This window comes from Doryrhamphus excisus, chromosome 11 (genome assembly GCF_030265055.1).
Source record: "Doryrhamphus excisus isolate RoL2022-K1 chromosome 11, RoL_Dexc_1.0, whole genome shotgun sequence".
In the NCBI taxonomy this organism is placed as follows: Eukaryota; Metazoa; Chordata; class Actinopteri; order Syngnathiformes; family Syngnathidae; genus Doryrhamphus; species Doryrhamphus excisus.
In genome coordinates, this window is record NC_080476.1 from 16,967,465 (window position 1) to 16,986,374 (window position 18,910).

The 18,910-nt window shown below is 42.7% G+C and overlaps 3 protein-coding genes across 7 annotated transcripts in view; 1 reads left to right on the forward strand and 2 right to left on the reverse strand.

Annotated features, from left to right (window-relative positions):
• rhogb (ras homolog family member Gb) overlaps nt 1-18,910 on the forward strand; it is a 29,884-nt gene that overhangs the window by 4,304 nt on the left and 6,670 nt on the right. The window contains exons 2-3 of one of the 3 annotated variants that reach the window (XM_058086105.1): nt 2,699-2,797; nt 12,706-12,846. The gene's annotated coding sequence lies outside the window, so the exon portion shown is untranslated. Of the gene's footprint in view, nt 1-2,698; nt 2,798-3,450; nt 3,514-11,568; nt 11,584-12,705; nt 12,847-18,910 lie in introns of those variants that run through there. The other 2 variants (XM_058086106.1, XM_058086107.1) reach the window with 2 other exon arrangements.
• Nucleotides 76-5,465, reverse strand: dub (duboraya). Of its 2 annotated transcripts, XM_058086097.1 has the most exons (8): nt 5,400-5,465; nt 4,015-4,093; nt 2,682-2,768; nt 2,468-2,536; nt 1,341-1,406; nt 1,028-1,267; nt 608-952; nt 76-542 (listed from the first exon to the last, which is right to left on the reverse strand). In XM_058086097.1, the coding sequence occupies exons 2-8, from the start codon at nt 4,042-4,044 to the stop codon at nt 528-530; spliced, it is 852 nt and encodes a 283-aa protein (XP_057942080.1). In that variant the 5' UTR covers nt 4,045-4,093; nt 5,400-5,465; the 3' UTR covers nt 76-527. The 2 variants fall into 2 exon arrangements, with proteins under 2 accessions (XP_057942080.1, XP_057942079.1); XM_058086096.1 differs by lacking the exons at nt 4,015-4,093; nt 5,400-5,465 and adding an exon at nt 2,905-3,051.
• On the reverse strand, nt 5,862-18,853 carry LOC131137792 (stromal interaction molecule 1-like). 2 transcript variants are annotated; one of them, XM_058086092.1, is made up of 14 exons: nt 18,728-18,853; nt 18,294-18,437; nt 15,457-15,587; nt 15,181-15,295; nt 14,609-14,720; nt 13,882-13,997; nt 12,695-12,869; nt 11,396-11,573; nt 11,132-11,299; nt 10,085-10,185; nt 9,767-10,002; nt 9,605-9,691; nt 9,094-9,511; nt 5,862-7,157 (listed from the first exon to the last, which is right to left on the reverse strand). In XM_058086092.1, exons 2-14 carry the CDS (start codon nt 18,433-18,435, stop codon nt 6,737-6,739), a joined length of 2,400 nt encoding a protein of 799 aa, XP_057942075.1. In that variant the 5' UTR covers nt 18,436-18,437; nt 18,728-18,853; the 3' UTR covers nt 5,862-6,736. The 2 variants fall into 2 exon arrangements, with proteins under 2 accessions (XP_057942075.1, XP_057942076.1); XM_058086093.1 differs by having other exon boundaries at nt 5,874-7,157; nt 9,448-9,511.

Here is an 18,910-nt window from a genome sequence, read left to right on the forward strand (position 1 = left end):
TCCATTGTTGACTTGTAGCCATGTTGCACAGAACCGCATGTACCATTTCCATTTCCTGTTTGTCTTTTTGGGTTTATTACTCATATTTGAGTTGGCATAAAAAAAAAACGAATGCTACGACCTTACTACTTCTGTTCGAATTCTGAATTTATAGCCTCCCTGAGTTCATAATAAAAACATGGCGAGTTTGATTCCCAAAACCTTGAGCGATGGTTTGAGGAATGCCGTAAGAAATCAATCACATTGTACAGTAAATGTGGTAGTTTTATACAATAAAAACATTGACGAAGGGAAAAGGATCAACAATCGAGTTTCGTTAGTAGCCTGTGAAAACAAACAAATACAGCAGTGTAAAAAAGGCAGCACAAGGATCCATCGTAAGAGTTTCCGCCATCTTTGAGACAGCCAGCAGCGATTCTATAAAACATGAAAACAAAAAAAAAAAAGTTTGTTTCTGCACTCTTTGAGTGCTTCCTTCCAAACCAGACCCCAATGGATGAATCGAGTTTTGGTCCTGGACTTCAACTCTAACATGTGGAACCCTGCAGGACACAATCAAGTTCTTAATTATCCCATAAATCCGTATCCACGTGACCAAAACACTCACATTGCTTGTTAGGTCTTTTTGGTTGTTGTTTTGATCATCTCCTGAGCTTTTCTCCTTGTTTCCTTCCTCCTCGCTGACTCCATCTCCAGTCATCTGGTCTTCTCCACCCTCCTCCTCATCGTCGTTATGATCTTCTCTTCGGAGATTGTTGTCACAATTTGTTTCGGTTTTGCTTTCTTCAACATCTCCTCCATTTTCATTGTTGAAGATTCTTCCTTCTCCATCTCGCTCTGTTGTTTCATGGTCCGGTTGGCTCGAGGGTGGGTCTGTCTGCTCATCACCACTGCTGGACTTTCTATGACGACGGGATGGAGGGCGTCGCCTGAGGGAGTGGCGAGCTCGACCCTGGAGGAGAACCAAAAAAAAAAAAACTGCAGATGAATCCATCGTGTCGTCATCTGTACCAACTATCTGACCGACCTTGTTGACGCTGCTCAGGAGAGAGCCCTCCGCAGCTGTGGGAGGGGCTTCAAATGAGGTCGGCCCTTCCTCCTCCGTCACCGACAAACACATGGAGACGGGGCTGGAAGGGCTCAGTGTAGATGAAGGGGTGCCCGCCGTGGGGCTAGGGGATGGCGGAGGGCTGAAGGGCGGCATCAGCCTAAAGCCAGGACTCTTGGGAGAGGGCAGCAGGGCTGAGGGCGACAGAGCAAGGTTGGCCTAAAGAGAAGGAAGTGTCATGATGTCACATGTCACATGATGGCAGACTGATGACACGGCAGCGTAGACTTACCTGAAGCTTCTCAATCAGAGCGGAGTTCCTCTTGACTTTTACAGGAGAGGTGACACCAGTGGGCCTCTGACACATACAGATTATAGTCTGGTTTTACATATATATCGTTTCACGTTTTTGCCGCCATTTCTATTGGAGCATCTCTGCGTGGAGTTTGCATGCATGCATAGGTTTTCTTCAGGCACTCGCATCCCAAAATCATGCATGTGAGGCTAATTGGAGTTGCTTTGTCTTTGTGTGCCCTGGTATTGACTGGCAATCAATCTAAGGTGCACCCCTCAAGTCAGCTGGAATAGGTTCCAGCGTACCCGTGACCCCAATGGTATAGACAATAGATGGATAGATCAGCATATAGTTCCACTATGTGTATATGGAATTATTTTTGGACTATTTTTAAAAAATACTGTATGTCTTATTAAAATATAACAAAACAAACTAAAATAGAAGTATTTTCCAATTTTTTTTTTGTATTACTACTATGTTGTATTGGATATTGTATTTTAATCCATCCTTTACTCTGTTTTTCATTCATTCATTCATTTTCTAACGCTTTTTCCTCACGAGGGTTACGGGGGGTGCTGGAGCCTATCCCAGCTGTCTTTGGACTTGTCGCCAGCCAATCACAGGCCACATATAGACAAACAACCATTCACACTCACATTCATACCTATGGACAATTTGGAGTCGCTAATTAACCTAGCATGTTTTTGGAATGTGGGAGGAAACCGGAGTACCCGGAGAAAACCCGCGCATGCACGGGGAGAACATGCAAACTCCACACAGAGATGGCCGAGGGTGGAATTGAACCCTGGTCTTCTAGCTGTGAGGTCTGCGCGCTAACCACTCGACCGCCGTGCCGCTCAATTCTATTTTTATTTCTTTTTCTCGAATGTAAAACGTCTTTGAGTAGTCTGAATAGCGCTATACAAATAAAATGTATTATTATAAGTAATACAAAATATTTTAATTATTTAAATATAAATATTCAAAATATCAAATTTTTTGATGGCAAAAGTAACTTAGTAGAAATAAAACAAATAGTTGCTGTTATATTTTTTGGAAAAGGCTAGTGAATGAGTCAATTAATTAAATTCTGGTGCAGATCAAATTGTGTCAACATTGCTGACCTCCTGCTCGTCTCCATGGATTTTGGGCAGTTGCAAGGAGCGAGGAGGTCGACGTCTAACAGGCTTTTCCTGAAAAAGACAAGGGAAATCATTTTCTTTTTCTTTCTCCAAACTATACCTCCCATCTAAAGTAAAGCTGTATTGGGTTGTGTGCGAGTGGGACGTGTCTGTACAGTACGCCGATGCTATGATGGCGGCTGATTAACTAACTCACCGTTTCTCTGACTGCAGCATCTTGTGGAGGAGGTGAACCTTTGAACCTTCCGGCAAGTTCAGCAACCGAGGGCCGTGACAGAGCCTCCTAAAGAAGGAAACCGGAATGATTCATGGGTGAGTAGTCGTTCTTGTTGTAAATATACCTCCTACATAGCACTGAGATTTACTTATTGAGTGGTTCAAACACACACACACACACACACACACACACACACACATACATCAGACAGCTGTTGATGTGCGGCTGATCCATGTCCATTTCGGCTGAAGGTCTCGCATTGCTCACATTCAACAGATAATGAAATCATGGCACAGCCCGGAGTAGCGACACACATGCACGCGTTCATCTACTCCTAGCCTAGGACACACCAAAATGTCCTCACTCGTCAGTTAGTGAGATTGTGCTAGCGAATTGCATAAATGTACTCCCAATCTGTCAAATTACCACAACCGTTAAACCACTTCCTCTTTCTCTTTTTTTTTCCTCTTTGAGAGCGCATCTGCTGTTCCTATGAGAACTACACCTGACTACTGCTACACAATTAATTATGAGTAAAACATATTCCAATTGTTTTGTTTGTTTTTTTTGGAATACTTAAATGTATCTCTCCACAATCGCATTTCTTAGAGACGCCCCCAAGTGGTTGTAAAGCAGGATTACAATTCAAATTCATTTCCACATGTCTGAAAACCCTAGTTTCACAATGTGGCGTACGGCAATAGCCATAAAGCGATATGATAAACAATTAGCGCCAAATGCTCACAATCACGAGTGGACCTGAACGTCTCACAGCTCCGAACACAAAGAAGGAAGGCGGACTCATTGCTCTGTGAGTGTTTTTATATGAGCAAATAAGTAAGTTTGATGATTATATTATATAAAATAAACCACCCCACTTACCACTTCCAAAAGTGCAATTTATAGTTAGCATAGCTAGCATACATGGTATTCAGTGCCGTCAACGTTTGAGTCAAAGATGAAGTCCCAGCCATGATTTGCATGATGGCGGCCAACCAACCTTGCTCAAATTTGACAGACACGCGCTTGTCAATCAGATACATATCAAATTATGTGGAAATTTGCTAAAACACTTCCAAGGTACGGTGGCTTGTTATGTAGAGCACGTTAAACTGTGTGAGAAATTTCATGTAAATCCAACAAATGGGGTTTTTATAACAGCGCCACCATGTGGTGTGTTTGCTAGGAAAAATAATAGTACAAGCAAACAGAGCAAGGGGGTGCATGTACAGATATATTCCATCCTTCTGGAGTAGTTAGTGTACACAAATAAACACAATCAGTCTTAACCAAGTTGTTTTAAAATCCTTACCTGTGTTTCTTGCAAACGTCCGTCCTGCATGTTCCTCTCGCAGGCAGGCAGTTGCTCACCAATTGGACTGCTTTAATGTCTGGTTAAATGAATAAATAAATAATAGAAGTTGAAGAAATGTTTGCCGGAACTAAACAAAAGTTGAAGCATTCGACTTTTTTTTTGTTGCTGCAAGCATCAGGATGTGAACTTGTGTGTGCGCGCCACACTTTTTTTGTTGCAGGAAGTATCAGATCCTGCAGCTTGCCGTTTCATCATCGCATCATCATAGTCACATAGTTGAAAAAATTAGCATTAATACGTCCCCTTTAATAACTCAAATTAATCTGCAATAATTTCAACTAAATGGTAGGTTCCCAACTTGGTTTAAAAGGTTAATATTATGAATAAAATGTTTACCATATTTGGTAATCATGATGTCAAGTCCATTAAATAAGAATGAAACAACTATAGAGTCCTACTATTTGCAAAGGTTACGTTCCTTAACCTCCCACGAATATCGAAAGAATACATCAATTCAAAGCACCGAAATGGCTATTTTTAATACGCTAAACCAGGGTTGGGCAAACTATGGCCCGGGGGCCACATGCGGCCCAACAAGCGTTTTTATCTGGCCTGCCAGTTGCTTTCTAAGTATTTCAACTTTTAACATACAAACTGGTAACATGACTTGCAAGTCGGATGTCTTATTTAGTAAAAAAAAAACAAAAAAAACCCCCAAACTGTAAAATTAAATTACATAGTTTGATGTGGTCTGATGTTTACTACTACTTTCACTTAAATTAGACAAATAATTAAAGGAAAATTATAAGCATAAAATAGTGTGTGTTAAATATATGTTCTGGTCCCCCGGACAATTTTGTTAACTCAATGCAGCCCACGAGCCAAAATATTATATTATACTATAATATGCCTCTCATTGTTATTAGATGCATTTCCGACTCAGTTGTGCACATTAGGAAACAATTCAAGGCATACAATATTTACAAAATTCGTAATTAGGCAACATCACATTCACATCTTGTCAAAGCATCGTCTTGCTGAAAAATGTTAAGTGACTTGACCTGTGAGACGGCACCCTCTGCAGGAATGATAACGGATTTACTCGTTATCCCCTGCAGATCACACCATCAAATCACTTTACTAGTGAAGTTACCATAAACCTATTGGAATTATTTACAATTTAAAGCAGCAGAGAAAAGAAATCCGGGAATATGCAGGGTAGCGAATGACGATCTGTTGTGTAGAAAGCAGAACAGAAACTGGCGTTGAGCAGCAGCGTTAGTTTTGTCCGCTCTAATGCGACTTTGCTTTAAAAAAAAAAAAAAAAAAAAAAGACACACCCAAGCAGACAAGACCTTAGGTAACATTAGTAAGAGTTTTACCTCCATCCTGCTCGTCGTGTCTCAGCTGGTTTATGTCGAGTATGTGCGAGAGAGCCTGCACAGGCCTGCTGGGGGTTAAATATAGAACACTACAGAGATACACTGCAGCTCATGTTCAGTCACATGTTTATCATTTCTCTCCCACGGCCACGGCTTGTTCTGCGGATGCCGGCGGCAGATTCATTGATCAGTTCAAAACCTCTCTTACTTACTTCCTGACACATACTTTGAAGTACTTTATAAGACGTTATTTTCAATAACTTGACTTTATGTACAGTTAACATGTTCTACCTGCTTGGTAGACAGTGAACGGGATTTAAAGAGGAACCCACTCCACCATCAAAGGAAATTGAGTCACTGAAACTTTCATTTCTCTTTTTTTGTGTTCCTTCACTTCCGCCTGCTAAAGGAGCGAAATGTTTCCAAAGCGTGAATGCTACAATTTTACCGTATCGACTTGAGTTTCAGCAAACAAACCGCAAACCAAAGATAAAGTCAGTTATTTAATAATAAACACTTTAAATACTCTAATCATTAAAATAGACACGTGGATGGAATTTCGGGGTACAGAATAAGCAGTTTTTCTTTACAAACAATAAATATATTTCATTTTTTTGTTACTATTAAATCAAGTAACATTTCAGCTTCACACCCTGCCTTAGACATGCACACAAAACGGATGATTTGGTGTGTGTGTGCGTGTGTGTGTTTCGTCAACATCAAACTGTGGAAACTTAATTTGGATGATTGATCTCACTTCTCTTCTGAGTGGGGAAAAAAAAAACAAAGACAGTCCAAAATACCAAACATGGCCTCCTGGTTTTCAGTCCATTCATCCTATGAAATAAATCAAAGCAGGCTACTGGAAACTCCAAAGTCCTGTGATGCTGGTTGCTCAAAATAGAGTACATTCCCATAGGACATAATGTAAAGTGAATTTATCTGTTCCGGGGTCAAACTGTAGCCATCATAAACCTTTAGCTGTACAGATAAGAAACATGCTAACTTCTCACCGTTAAGGATACCCAACAGACACAGAGAGTGAAAATGTACTCGAAGTAAAATTGATGCTAGCCTTTCCTGTTTTGCAGTAGGTCTTTTTCTATGGTTATCATTGCATTTTTCCTCTGGTACACCACAAGTACCCGTCTGTGGTGGCATCACCGAACCTGAAGTTGAGTGGTTGACTTTTTTTTTGTCCAACAAATTTAGGCTGAAGTCCAATGTGTACTTCTTTTTATTGTTCTACTGGGCTGTTGTGTTTTTGTCCATAAGTCAAACAAATGAAGTTATCCCATCGTCCAAAAGGCAAAAATATGAGCGTGTCTTCAGTGATGTCACTTTTTTTTCTTAAAAATTTTATTGAAGGCGTTTCTCCTGCGTCCGCCCGACGACTCGCCCTCGTCGCGCCCATCCTCCTCCTCCACGGGGCTCCACCTAGAGGGAGTTTGGATGCCCGTCCCTGCGCTAGATGAGCCTGGAAGCGAGGAGCAGAGGATGGGGCCGTCGGTGCTGTCGGGCGTGATGCAGAGGGAGCGGGTGGAGCAGGAGGAGGAGAGGAAGGCGGCGGAGGTGCCCCTCAGCTCTCCCAGGCTTGAGCTTTTCTCCAGGCCTCCCCCTCCTCTAAATCTGGGGGTTTGACCCTGCAGGGGGTGGATCCTAGATGGAAGTAGGAAGGGCTTGGAGCCGTACATGCTCCTGGATTCGCTGTGAGAGAGCGGGAGGGCGGAGTCAGAGTCTGAGCGGTCCATTATGTCTCTAAGGGAGAAAGGAGAGGAAGAATTAAAATGAATAGTTTGGCTCATCAACACTTTTTTTTTTTACATTTTAGTCATGTTAACGTGATGTGAAAGTATGTAAAGTGGAACCTCCAAAGTCAAAACATTTGGACTTCGACCACAGAAAATGTGATTTGTTGTTTTCTTTGTTTTTTTTCGTGATGCCACCAAAGAAGGGTACCAGCGATGGCAAAGATGAAAAGTAAATACTAGCATGAACACACTTGCAGTATTATACACTGCATTGCAGTAATACCCACAACAATATTGCCACTTTAAACACCTTCCTATTCCAGCTTTACTAAACATCTTCAAAAGGTGAGTAGATTTTACTTTATTTTAGCTTTATTGTATGACAGTTAATACAGTTATTTAACAAATAATTGTTTCTATAATTGCCACAGTTTTAGTCACAACCGGTGTAAGTTTGTTTGCTTGAGTTTGACTTTTGAGGTTCCAGGTTTCAGTCCCTCCAAGATTTTGCTGGGTTTTTAGTTGTTGTGATTGTCGGGACCAAAAATGGCAGCTTTTCTCAATTTTATATATATTTTTTATCTCTCCTTTATAACTGTGTGGTCACATTAAGTAATGTATTTGTAGTTAAGAGCCTTTTAATTTTATTTAATAGTCATTTATATTGAGAGTTGTATCGGCATTTTACCACCAGGGGGCATTTCTATCTCAGTGAGTCAGTTGGTAAGACAGACATTCTGATCTTGGCTGCAGCCAAGCAGGAAGCAAGAGAAAAAAAAACAGTACATGATGTCTGCCTTACTTCTGTGTCCTTTACTGAACTACACAATCTGTCAGGGCCTGTTGCATGTTCCATCTTGGAAGATCCTTACATGCGAATGTGCTGCAAACATGTTATTTTATTATTAACGTGCTGTTACTTTTACATAGTTTGTCGTAGAGTCCCTTATTGTCAGGCATCTGCTCTGTCATCCACAAGTTGTAGACATTCTTCCGTGGTTTAAAAATATTTGTTCATGTTCCAATACACTGCTTGTTGAGAACACCGGGGAGGTCATTTATTTGATTGGTTCAACGGTGGGCGGCATGGCGGTCTAGTGGTTAGCACGCAGACCTCACAGCTAAGAGACCAGGGTTCAATTCCACCCTCGGCCATCTCTGTGTGGGGTTTGCATATTATGGGGTGTTTTGCATGTTTTTGCATGTTTTCCAAAAACATGCTAGGTTAATTGGTGACTCCAAATTGTCCATAGGTATGAATGTGAGTGTGAATGGTTGTTTGTCTATATGTGCCCTGTGATTGGCTGGCGACCAGTCCAGGGTGTACCCCGCCTCTCGCCCGAAGACAGCTGGGATAGGCTCCAGCAGCCCCCGCGACCCTCGTGAGGAAAAAGTGGTAGAAAATGAATGAATGAATGAATGGTTCAACGGTTGTTTAGTACTGCACAGGAACCAATTTAATTGTCAAAAATGACAACGGTTAGCCGGGATCAGAAGTTGCCATGTTGGTTTGAATTTGCATGATCACAACATTGCAAAATCTTGGAGGGTCAGGCTTGGAGAAAATGAGGAAAATAACGATCTGACTGAGGCTAAAATGTCTTTAAATGACTACTTTAATTAATGCGCTATGTTAGCACACTAAACTCTATAGATATTTGTCTGTCAATTGAAGGAAAAAAAACACAATACAGTAGGACCCCGCTTTTCGCATGGGTTATGGTCAAGGACCACCCATGAATGGTAAAAAAAAAAAACGGTAATCTATTTGTCTCAGTTCTGCATGTATTATGCTGTTAATATGCAATTCATTAGTACATAATTATAAATGATGGCCATACTAGTGGAAATGAGATGTATTTTCTACCAAATTAAGGAGAAAGGCGAATATGCGGGGATCCACTGTAGTAACTTTTGGCAAAAGCCCGAGCAGTGCAAGGTACCCAGAGCTGCCGGATCGACAACGCTGCCTTCGGTTCATCACAGTCCCCCCCGCATGCGCCTCCAGAGAGTAAGAGGACTTGAGGAGCAGAGCAGAAAAGCAAGTGGTTCCCTCCATGTAGGAGGATTTGGAGACAGGAGGACAACAGAGTGAAAGTACGGGAGCGCGAGGAGGAGAAGCGGCACAGGCCGGGGAGATGCAGGGGTGTGAGAGCGAGGAGGAGAGAGGGGTGCTGGGTACTGGGAGGAATTCCAGGTGGCCAATGGAGCGACTGCGTGTCTGCCGAGGGCCCCTGGGAGGGCAGGTAATTAGGCCGCACCCTTCCTGTTGACGCGGGCCCCTCCCATCTACCAACCTCTGAGAGTTGAACATCATAGCCGGGTCTCCCATCCTTTGCTGCAGGGGCATCAGACTCTGAACTGCAGGGGTCAACAAGATAAGTCTTATTTTTGGAGTGTAAACCCTCACAGTGACGAGGATATTAATAGGTTAGTAGTGAGGGAGGGGCCAACCAGAGAGTTTCCATGGCGATTGGTTGTCTGCAATGCCGCTCAAAGGCCAAAGGTCACTGACTCGTCGATCCATCTGCCAGGCTGCGTCTGTAGAGACGACCAATCAGAGAAAAGCGATGTCCAAGCACGCCAATATGATGCAAAATGGGACCGCAAACTCACATTGCAGCGTTCCAGGCGACAGGATGTCCTCGTCCATGTCATCGAGGTCATCCGACAGCAAGAGATGCTGCGGGGTCGAGGGTCGCAGGCCCAGGAAGGACGGGTCCAGGTTGAGGGCGGCGGCCAGCGCCCCAAGACCCGGGTTGGTGACTAAACAGAAGCCAGTGAGGGACTCGATCTGCTGCCAGCGATGCAGCTTTTCTCGCAGGGCAGCCGTCACCTCGGCCAGGGCTTGTCTGAACGGTGGAACGAAGCAGAGCTCGATCTCCAATTGTGACAGTTGTAAGCGTTTTAAAAACGTATATCGTAGTCGCTTACTTGGCAGAGAGGATCTTGTGGTCGACATCATCTAAGGAGGAGCTGTGAGCCACATGGAAGGTCCCAAATAGAGAACTCCTCTTCTTTTTGATCTTCTCGGCCTAAAATAAAAAAAAAAAGTAAAAACATTTATTAAGATGTTAACTTATATTTATTTACAGTACAGTACTTCCAGCTGAACTGAAACTTCCAGTTTGCATGTTCTCCCCGTGCATGTGTGGGGTTTTCTCCGGGTACTCCGGTTTCCTCCCACATTCCAAAAACATGCTAGGTTAATTAGCGACTCCAAATTGTCCATAGGTATGAATGTGAGTGTGAATGGTTGTTTGTCTATATGTGCTCTGTGATTGGCTGATTTGCCTCTCACCCTAAGACAGCTGGGAAAGGCTCCAGCACCCCCACCACCACCACCCTTGTGACGATTAGCGGTAGAAAATGAATGAATGAATGAATGTTTGTTTGCCAAATGAATAAGCATTACGTTTTAGTTTGAACATTCAGTGGAACCTTAGTTATCATTAATTTGCTTCGGAAGGTCAGACTCTAACCAAATACATTTCTCCCATAAGAAATAATGTAATAATAATAATACATTTTATTTGTATAGCGCTTTTCAGAGTACTCAAAGATGCTTTACAGTGAAGAAAAAAGAAATAAAAAATAGAGTTGAGTAAAAAAACAGAGTAAACGATGCAAAAAATGTAAAATACAACATCCATACATTCATTCAGAGCTAAAAACAAGGCTAAAAGCGGGGCGGAGCACAGCAGTCAGGTATAAAAAGTTAGACATTAAGGTGGGTTTTGAGTTGTTTTTTGAAGGAGGGAAGGTCGGGGCAAGCACGGAGTGAATGGGGCAAAGAGTTCCAGAGGGTGGGGGGCAGCGATGGAGAAGGTAAACCAAATTCATCTGTTCCCGAAAGACAAAAATTTTGGTTTTGGTTTAAGAATATCATCTGTGGCAAAGGTTTGCCACTCTTAGTGTAGTGTATTCTAGCGCCAACTATCAGTGTTTTTGGAGAAGAAGAGTACTCATAAGCATTCTCACCCCTTCTCTGGCTTGGAGCAGCTGCCTCTCTGCGCTCTGCTTTTTGATGTTGTAGTACTGCACTTCCACCTCGTGTGTCAGCTGCAGCCACGTCTGCAGAGCTTCCGGTGGCGTCCAGCGAGCCCGCGATTCCAGCTCCCTCTCTGCCTTCTTCAGCGCCGTCCTCACCTTTTTTTTTTTTTTTTATTATAAACAAAACCAAATCCTGTTTGACTCTTTTTCAATTACAACACTATAGAGTGCGGTGCGTTCGCTGTCGCCTACTTGCTCTAGTTCCTCCTCGGCGTACTTCTGACGACTCCTCTCGTTCTCAGTGCCCTCCCGCAGCTCTCGGAGACGCTGAGCTTCCTGCTTGGCCGTGTTGATCTCGCTCCTCAGCTCCTCTTCTACCTTAACCTTCTCCACCTGAACGCACCGTTGCTCCTCCTGAGCCTTCTGCAGCCTGATAAGAGGTATAGAAGATTGGAAACTTTGGAATATGACAAGACTTTCCACATCCACATTTTTCCTGGCCATGCCTAACAGTTGTAACGTTATGGGATGGTCTACCAGTACACCAGTGCTCATGTTTGTTTTAGTTCCTGTTGCATTTTATTCATTAATTCATTCATTTTCTACCACTTATCCTCACAAGGGTTGCGGGGGGAGCTGGAGCCTATCCCAGCTGTCTTTGGGGCGAGAGGCAGGGTACACCCTGGACTGGTGGCCAGCCAATCACAGGGCACATATAGACAAACAACCATTCACACTCACATTCATACCTATGGACAATTTGGAGTCGCTAATTAACCTAGCATGTTTTTGGAATGTGGGAGGAAACCGGAGTACCCGGAGAAAACCCACACATGCACGGGGGAGAACATGCAAACTCCACACAGAAATGGCCGAGGGTGGAATTGAACTCTGGTCTCCCAGCTCTGAGGCCTGCGGGCTAACCACTCGTCCGCCGTGCTAAAAAAAAAACATGCTAACATCTGCAATGCGCCACCTTGTTGTGTCAAAGGTGAAGGGTTTTGGAAGGATGAATACTAGGTAGGACTGTGCATAAGAGGCAGAAATTGGATCCTGGTCTCCTAGCTGTGATGTCTGCGCGCTAACCACTCGACCGCCGTGCAGCCTGTTGCATTTTTAATGGTGTGATATTTTTGGCTTCGTTTAAATGTGATGTCAGCAGGTGGCGCTGTATCTTCTTGTGAGAGAAACACACACACACACTAATGAGAGGAAAGTGTGTCGTGTCCTGTGTACATCACCACCTGTTTGAGTCTAATTTACTGACACTGGATCAGCCCAGCAGCTGAACATACATGAGCAAGACTTCATTGTGACTGAACAACTACAAGGAGTCTGTAGTATTAATCCCATTGTGTGTGTGTGTGTGTGTGTGTGTGTTCGCACAGGACACACAGTGAAGGCAGCTACTGGTCTCTTTGTCCTTAAAAGGAGTTTGAACAGGAATCTTCTTCAGTGCTCGTCCACACGCACATACACACACACATACACACATACACATACACTCAGGTTTCACTTAGTGAGGTTGTGAGAAGCCTTCACTCAACTTACTTCTCCTGCAGGTCCAGCAGACTCTGCTCAGCCTTCTGAAGACCCTCCAGGTCCTTCATCAGCTTGCCCAGGTCGTCCCTGGACCTCCTCGTCTGGACGTACGCGAACCAGCATCCGCCCAGCGCTGCCAGGATGGACACGCCCAGAACCAGGTCCTTCCAACGGTTTTGTCGACCTAGTTACACACACACACACACACACACAAAGGGGCACAGTGGTTATATAAAGAATGGGAGAGTATCTACTAAAAAGAGGATTTGGCTGTTAAGTCGCTGTCTGATGAGTTTAGCGTTGACACCATGAGTCAGACTGTTATATTGTTATACCGTTATATACATAACGGCCTCCTGACATTTTTTTATGCGTTGACAAGCTCATTGTGAGTACAATGATAGCTCGTATGCGGCTATCGTACCCTCACTGACTTGAGAGCTGCACGGTATTTAAACGATGAATAGTTTGTTAATAGTAAAGAGAGAGACGTGATGAGATCAGAATTTAGCCACGCCGCTGTATAAGCCGTGGGGTTCAAAGTTTAAGAAAAACACCAGAAATTACGGAATATAGAAAACATCACAAAAGTATTTTATGTTTAGGCTGGAAATGACACGGTATTGTTGTCTTCTTACAAGAAGCCCCTGTTAGCTACAGTTAGCAGCTAGCATCTATCCATCACCATTATGTCTTCAGCCGACATGGTCGCTATGACAACTAAAAAGAGGATTTCTAGTTTGAACCCTGAACATACCATCAGGCTCTTCTACAGAGGGGGGAGGGGGTGGGGTGACGCTTTATTTGTATATGCACTATGGACCTCCGCTTTATTAGTTATTAGTGTCATAGTGTGGTGTCAGGGAGCTAAAACACAGGAAGGCAGATTTGCAGTTTCCAAATGCGTGCCGTGTTTATTGACAGGAGAGCTCAAACAGATTAAATAAAACATGTGTTTTTTTTTTGGCAACTCGGTTTACCGACAAAAAGCCCTTCAATCTTAACACCTGCTGCATCTTTATAGGGCTCTCAGCGCTATCGGCAACGTGCCATAAAGTGGCCTACACACCACACCTAAAATTATAAATTCTCCAGCCGCACAACAGGATCTCAACAGTGCACAGAAATTACAAAAATACAATAAAATACAGCATATGTTGCCGTGACAACACAGAAGACATGCTTACATTACATACCTGGTGGTGGTCCAAACAGTACTGTATCTAGAGCCTTCAGCTGCAGTTTCTGGGCATGACTCCGGTCCAAGATCTTCAACAGGGACACGGTCAAGGTGGTGTTCTTCACTGCCAGCCTGTCAGGAAGTAGGAGTGAGGTTAAAATTAAATAAATGCATCCTCGCAGCCGGAGTGTACTGTATAGCTGATTATCACATACTACAGTATTAATTGGCCCTGTACCCTAGAAAGCGCCCATGAATGATACGGGAAAAAGCCGAAATGATACTGTGTCAAAGCCCAGGGCAGTGATACTGATAAAGTATGGAGTTTAACCATGTCCAATCAGAGAACAGCGCACGAGTGCTTAGTGCCTAGTGCTTCTCCAGTCACCAAAAAAACCCAAACTTGATTAATGGAACTTTAATTGTCAGACATTGATAAGATAAGACTGTTGATAAAATATTATTGTTGAAATATTTTTCCAATATTGTGTTTACACTGTTTAGATATAATACATGTAATAAACAGAAAACTTTCTGGAAACAAAATGGTATTTTGATTAAATAGTACGTGATAATAAGCTCATGATTAAATAGTATGTGATAATAAGATCATCACATGGTTTGTCTGGTATCAGGCCCAGTATCATTCCCCCGTGTGCCAGTATCAGCTGATACTGACACTTGGGGGGGCATGATTCCTGGCCTGATACCAGACAAACCATGTGATAACCTATAAGTATTACCTCGGTAACGCCTTGCCATCCAGCCCGTGTTTGCGGAAGGTTTCTGCATATTGAGGAAGCTCGACGCTGAGCTGCAGCCACTCGTCTACCTGCTCGTGTGTCCAGTTGTACACTAAACACATACATTTCAGCGTCACGACAACGTGAGAAATGAACCAGTCACACGTTAGCTTGACTGCTAAAACTACGATCTCACTTGTACTAAACGTTCCTATTATTTAGCCATATTTAGGCTTGAGTATTCTTTACATATTATTATTATTCCTGTGCAAAAACTAATTACAATCATGACTCCATCCAGCATATATGATAAAGCCTTCCGCCAATGAAACAGGCTGCAACATTTTACTGACCATATGGGTCCAAATGGGTCCATAAACCCAGGACCCATTTTTGGTCAACCCTGACAAAGACAATGAATTCTGCTTAAATAGTAACTGATGAGTTGTAAAAAAAAAATAACAACACTTCCCTTTTGTGTTTTTACAACATCACAGCGATGAACGGTACTGTAAAGTGAAAATACCGTTACTGTATTTAGCACTTCCCTTTCCTTTTGGAAATGGACTCACCTTCTGAGGTCTTCCACGCGTCCCACATGTCCTCCACGCTAATGTGCAGGTCCACACGGTGGAAGCTGCTGTGCTTGGCTTTCGGGTCGTGATACTTGAGATCCTGCCGCATAAACTGACAAAGACCACATGGAGTCGGGGGTCCAGATTGAGTGTTTATTATTATTATACCTTCTCAATGGACAATATTGTGTGATGATTTATTGTAGCCATTTAGACAATAATGGCTGTGGGTCGTTATCAGTGGGGAATAAAAGTCTGGTGTTTGTGTCTCACCTCGTCCGTCTCGGTCGCGTCCACCGTGCCGTCTGCATCGTCGTCCATCAGTTTGTGGATGCTGCAGATGGCCTCAAAACTCAGCAGGGCGTTTTCATCTTGACAGAGCTGCTGGTCGATGGTGCACAGATCTTAAACACAAAATCGGATCAGCGAAATCATGAACTATGAAAAAAAAACTTACAACAAGCTTGTCAACCAAATTGGAAATTGCAGGAGGTCATTACTCAGTTGAACAGTCTGACTAGAATGAACACTAAACTCATCTCACAGCAACTTAACAGTCAAAAGGTGTACCTAATAAATATACAAACATGTACCACTATGAGTTTGAGTGGGGAAAAAAATCCCATAATGCATTCGTCTGAAAAAAGCATTTCATTGGAGGACAAGCAGTATAGAAAATGGATGGACGGTACTTCAATGCTGCCTCTGTCCAGAGGGAGGCTAACGTCATTGCAGCCCCCAAATGAATGCATTGCTCAGTTTTTTTTCTCTTTGAAACTAATATTGTTACATGGTTGTATATTTCTGAGATATACTTTCTGGCTGTTAAGTCGCTGTCTGATGAGTTTAGCGTTGACACCATGAGTTAGACTGTTATATTGTTATACTGTTATATACATAATGACCTGACATTTTTTATGCGTTGACAAGCTCATTGTGAGTACAGTGATAGCTCGTATGTGGCTATCGTACCCTCACTGACTTGTGAGCTGCACAGTATTTAAACGATGAATAGTTTGTTAATAGTAAAGGAGACGTGATGAGATTAGAATTTAGCCACGCCGCTGTATAAGCCGTGGGGTTCAAAGTTTAAGAAAAACACCAGAAATTACGATATATAGAAAACATCACAAAAGTATTTTATGTTTAGGCTGGAAATGACACGTTATTGTTGTCTTCTTACAAGAAGCCCCTGTTAGCTACAGTTAGCAGCTAGCATCTATCCATCACCATCATGTCTTCATCATGCCGACATGGTCGCTATGACAACTGAGTTATACATATCACAGCAGGAACTTTATGCCTATATGTGGTCATTTCAGCCTCGGGAGAGTCTCTGCATGATTGCGCTGCAGTGTGTGTGTGCGTGTGCATGTGTGTTGGTGTGAGCTCACAATTCATAATAGAAACTACAAGGCAAAAACACACTCGGTGCAGGTTTAGAGACATTTGGATTCATCGTCTGGGAACAGGGAGACGAGAAACTTAAACAGATTGTAAATCTTCCGATACCTTTTTAAAGTTCAGCACGCACACTTTGTGTGTGCACATTGGCTAATCCACATTAGCATGAGTGCATTTATTTATACATTTAACTAGTTTCTCTGTTTTACCTTTCTGTGGAATTCCTTCAGTTACATAGGTTTCATAATATTTCATAATGTATGATATGTATGATAAAGTGATTAGTTAAGGATGTTCCAGCAGTAATGCGTCCCTGAAACCTGTTTATGAGCACCAAAACCGGAACATAATCTATCATCTCCCTCATTTGTTTGCTCCACTTTTGACAAAAATGGCACTCGGATGTTCGCTTTTGAAGTTGCGCCATTTCATGATGTCAACTGCTTCCCCTGAGCTTGATACCGCCTTGGTGGGTCGGGTATATTAAACAAACCGTTTATGTCAGAAGCAGGAAGAGGTGCAGAATCTGGAGGATCTAGAAAGCTACGGTCATTGTGTGTAACTGCTCTATCCGAGTCAACAAATCAATACAAAACCCTGAAAATGAGCATATAATAGATCCCCTTTAACACTGTGGCTCACATTGCTACGCTAGCATTGCTAATATTTACGTCCTCCTATCCCACTCAGTAATTTTACATGGTTGTATGTGATACAGTATACGGCCTGTATTATGTTGGACCAGTACCGGAGTTCCAGTTTGTATATAAAAAGCCAATCTACATCAACCCCATCCATCAAGGGAGTCCATCGCATTAAAAAAAAACACGGGAACGCGAGGTAAAGAGAGACAGGTGAAGCGACAGCGTTTTGTTAGAGGATTAACATCAGCAGCTGGTCGGATAAAAATAAAGAAACGCAGAAGAAGAAGGTCAAGTCAAAGTCGGTGTTCATGTAACACTGACAAATTATTGTTTGAATTTCATGATATTTTACTCACAGAATCGTCCATTTGTTTAATCATCAAGCATCAAGGGATGTTCATAGTTTTCCAAACCAAAAAAAAAAATGCTTCATACGTCTGTTTGCTAACATTAAATGCTGTGCTCTGATTGGCTGTGAAAGGATGTTTATTCAACATCTTTTCAAATCTCCATCCTTTTTCAATAATAACAGTGTCTGCTTTAGTTAAAAAGGAGTCTATTTTTGGAACAGTTTCCTTCCTGTGATGCTATCGTGATGTTAGCACGCGGAAGCTGCGGTAAGCTAACTGCTAGCTCACACTACATACACAGGTTTTTATTTGACACATGTAAAGTGTAAATATCTTCTATCATATGCTTACTTACACCCCCCCCCCAAAAAAAAACATTTTTTTTCATATTTATGTTGGTGAAATGTTTTATGGTAGCAATAAATTTAATGAGGGTCACTCAAAAGTGACTGAACAGGGGTGAAAATGTATCAAAACATGCCCCCGACTGGGTTGCCTGTGCTATTATTTTTCTAACAAACACACCACATGGTGGCACTGTTTTTAAACCCCAAATTTGACCCCCGTAAGAAATTCCCCCCATAGCTCAGGGCCCTGTAACTTCTGGGTGCTCAGCCGAATCACTTTTAAATTTTGGTATGCGTTTTTCAGGGCACTGAAAACATGAAAAACATGGCCGCCACCAATCAAACAATGTAGCTTTTTCTTGTACCTGAGTTGGCGTTAGCGTTGGAATGGTGATGTTGCTGGTCCAGGTGGTGGGGGTGCTCACCCTTGTCCGGTCCGCTGTGAGCACTGACACTCAGGACATTCAGGACGCACACACACACTAGCCACAAACACACACACTCCATGTCTGGGGGGGGGTGATAGACAAGGAAGTGAAGTTAAACATCTGTTATGATATGGATTATTTTAGTTTGAAACATCATAAACCGCATAGTTGCTAACAGAGATCCACAACGTGGATCATAAAAGATCAACAAAGAGGAAACCCCCACCAACATCAACATCCATTTCCTCATGAGAGTAGTTTTTGCTGAAGGTCAGAGGTCAGAATGCTGTCCAGCTTCAACATCCCTTGTAAAAAACAAACAAACAAACAAACAAACAAAAAAATGTCCAACTGAAGTGGTCATCACTTACATGGGCAAGCGTGGTCTCCACTAATCCATCGAGACGATCAGATCAGGTGTGTTTGAGCAGGCGAGAAAAACCCAGAGTTTGTTCCGCACTTCTTTACCCGCAGACTCCGAGTCAAAGAGAAACAGCTGCTGAGTTAAAAAAAAAAAAAAAAAAAAAACAGGCGGGTCTACATGTGTTTTTACA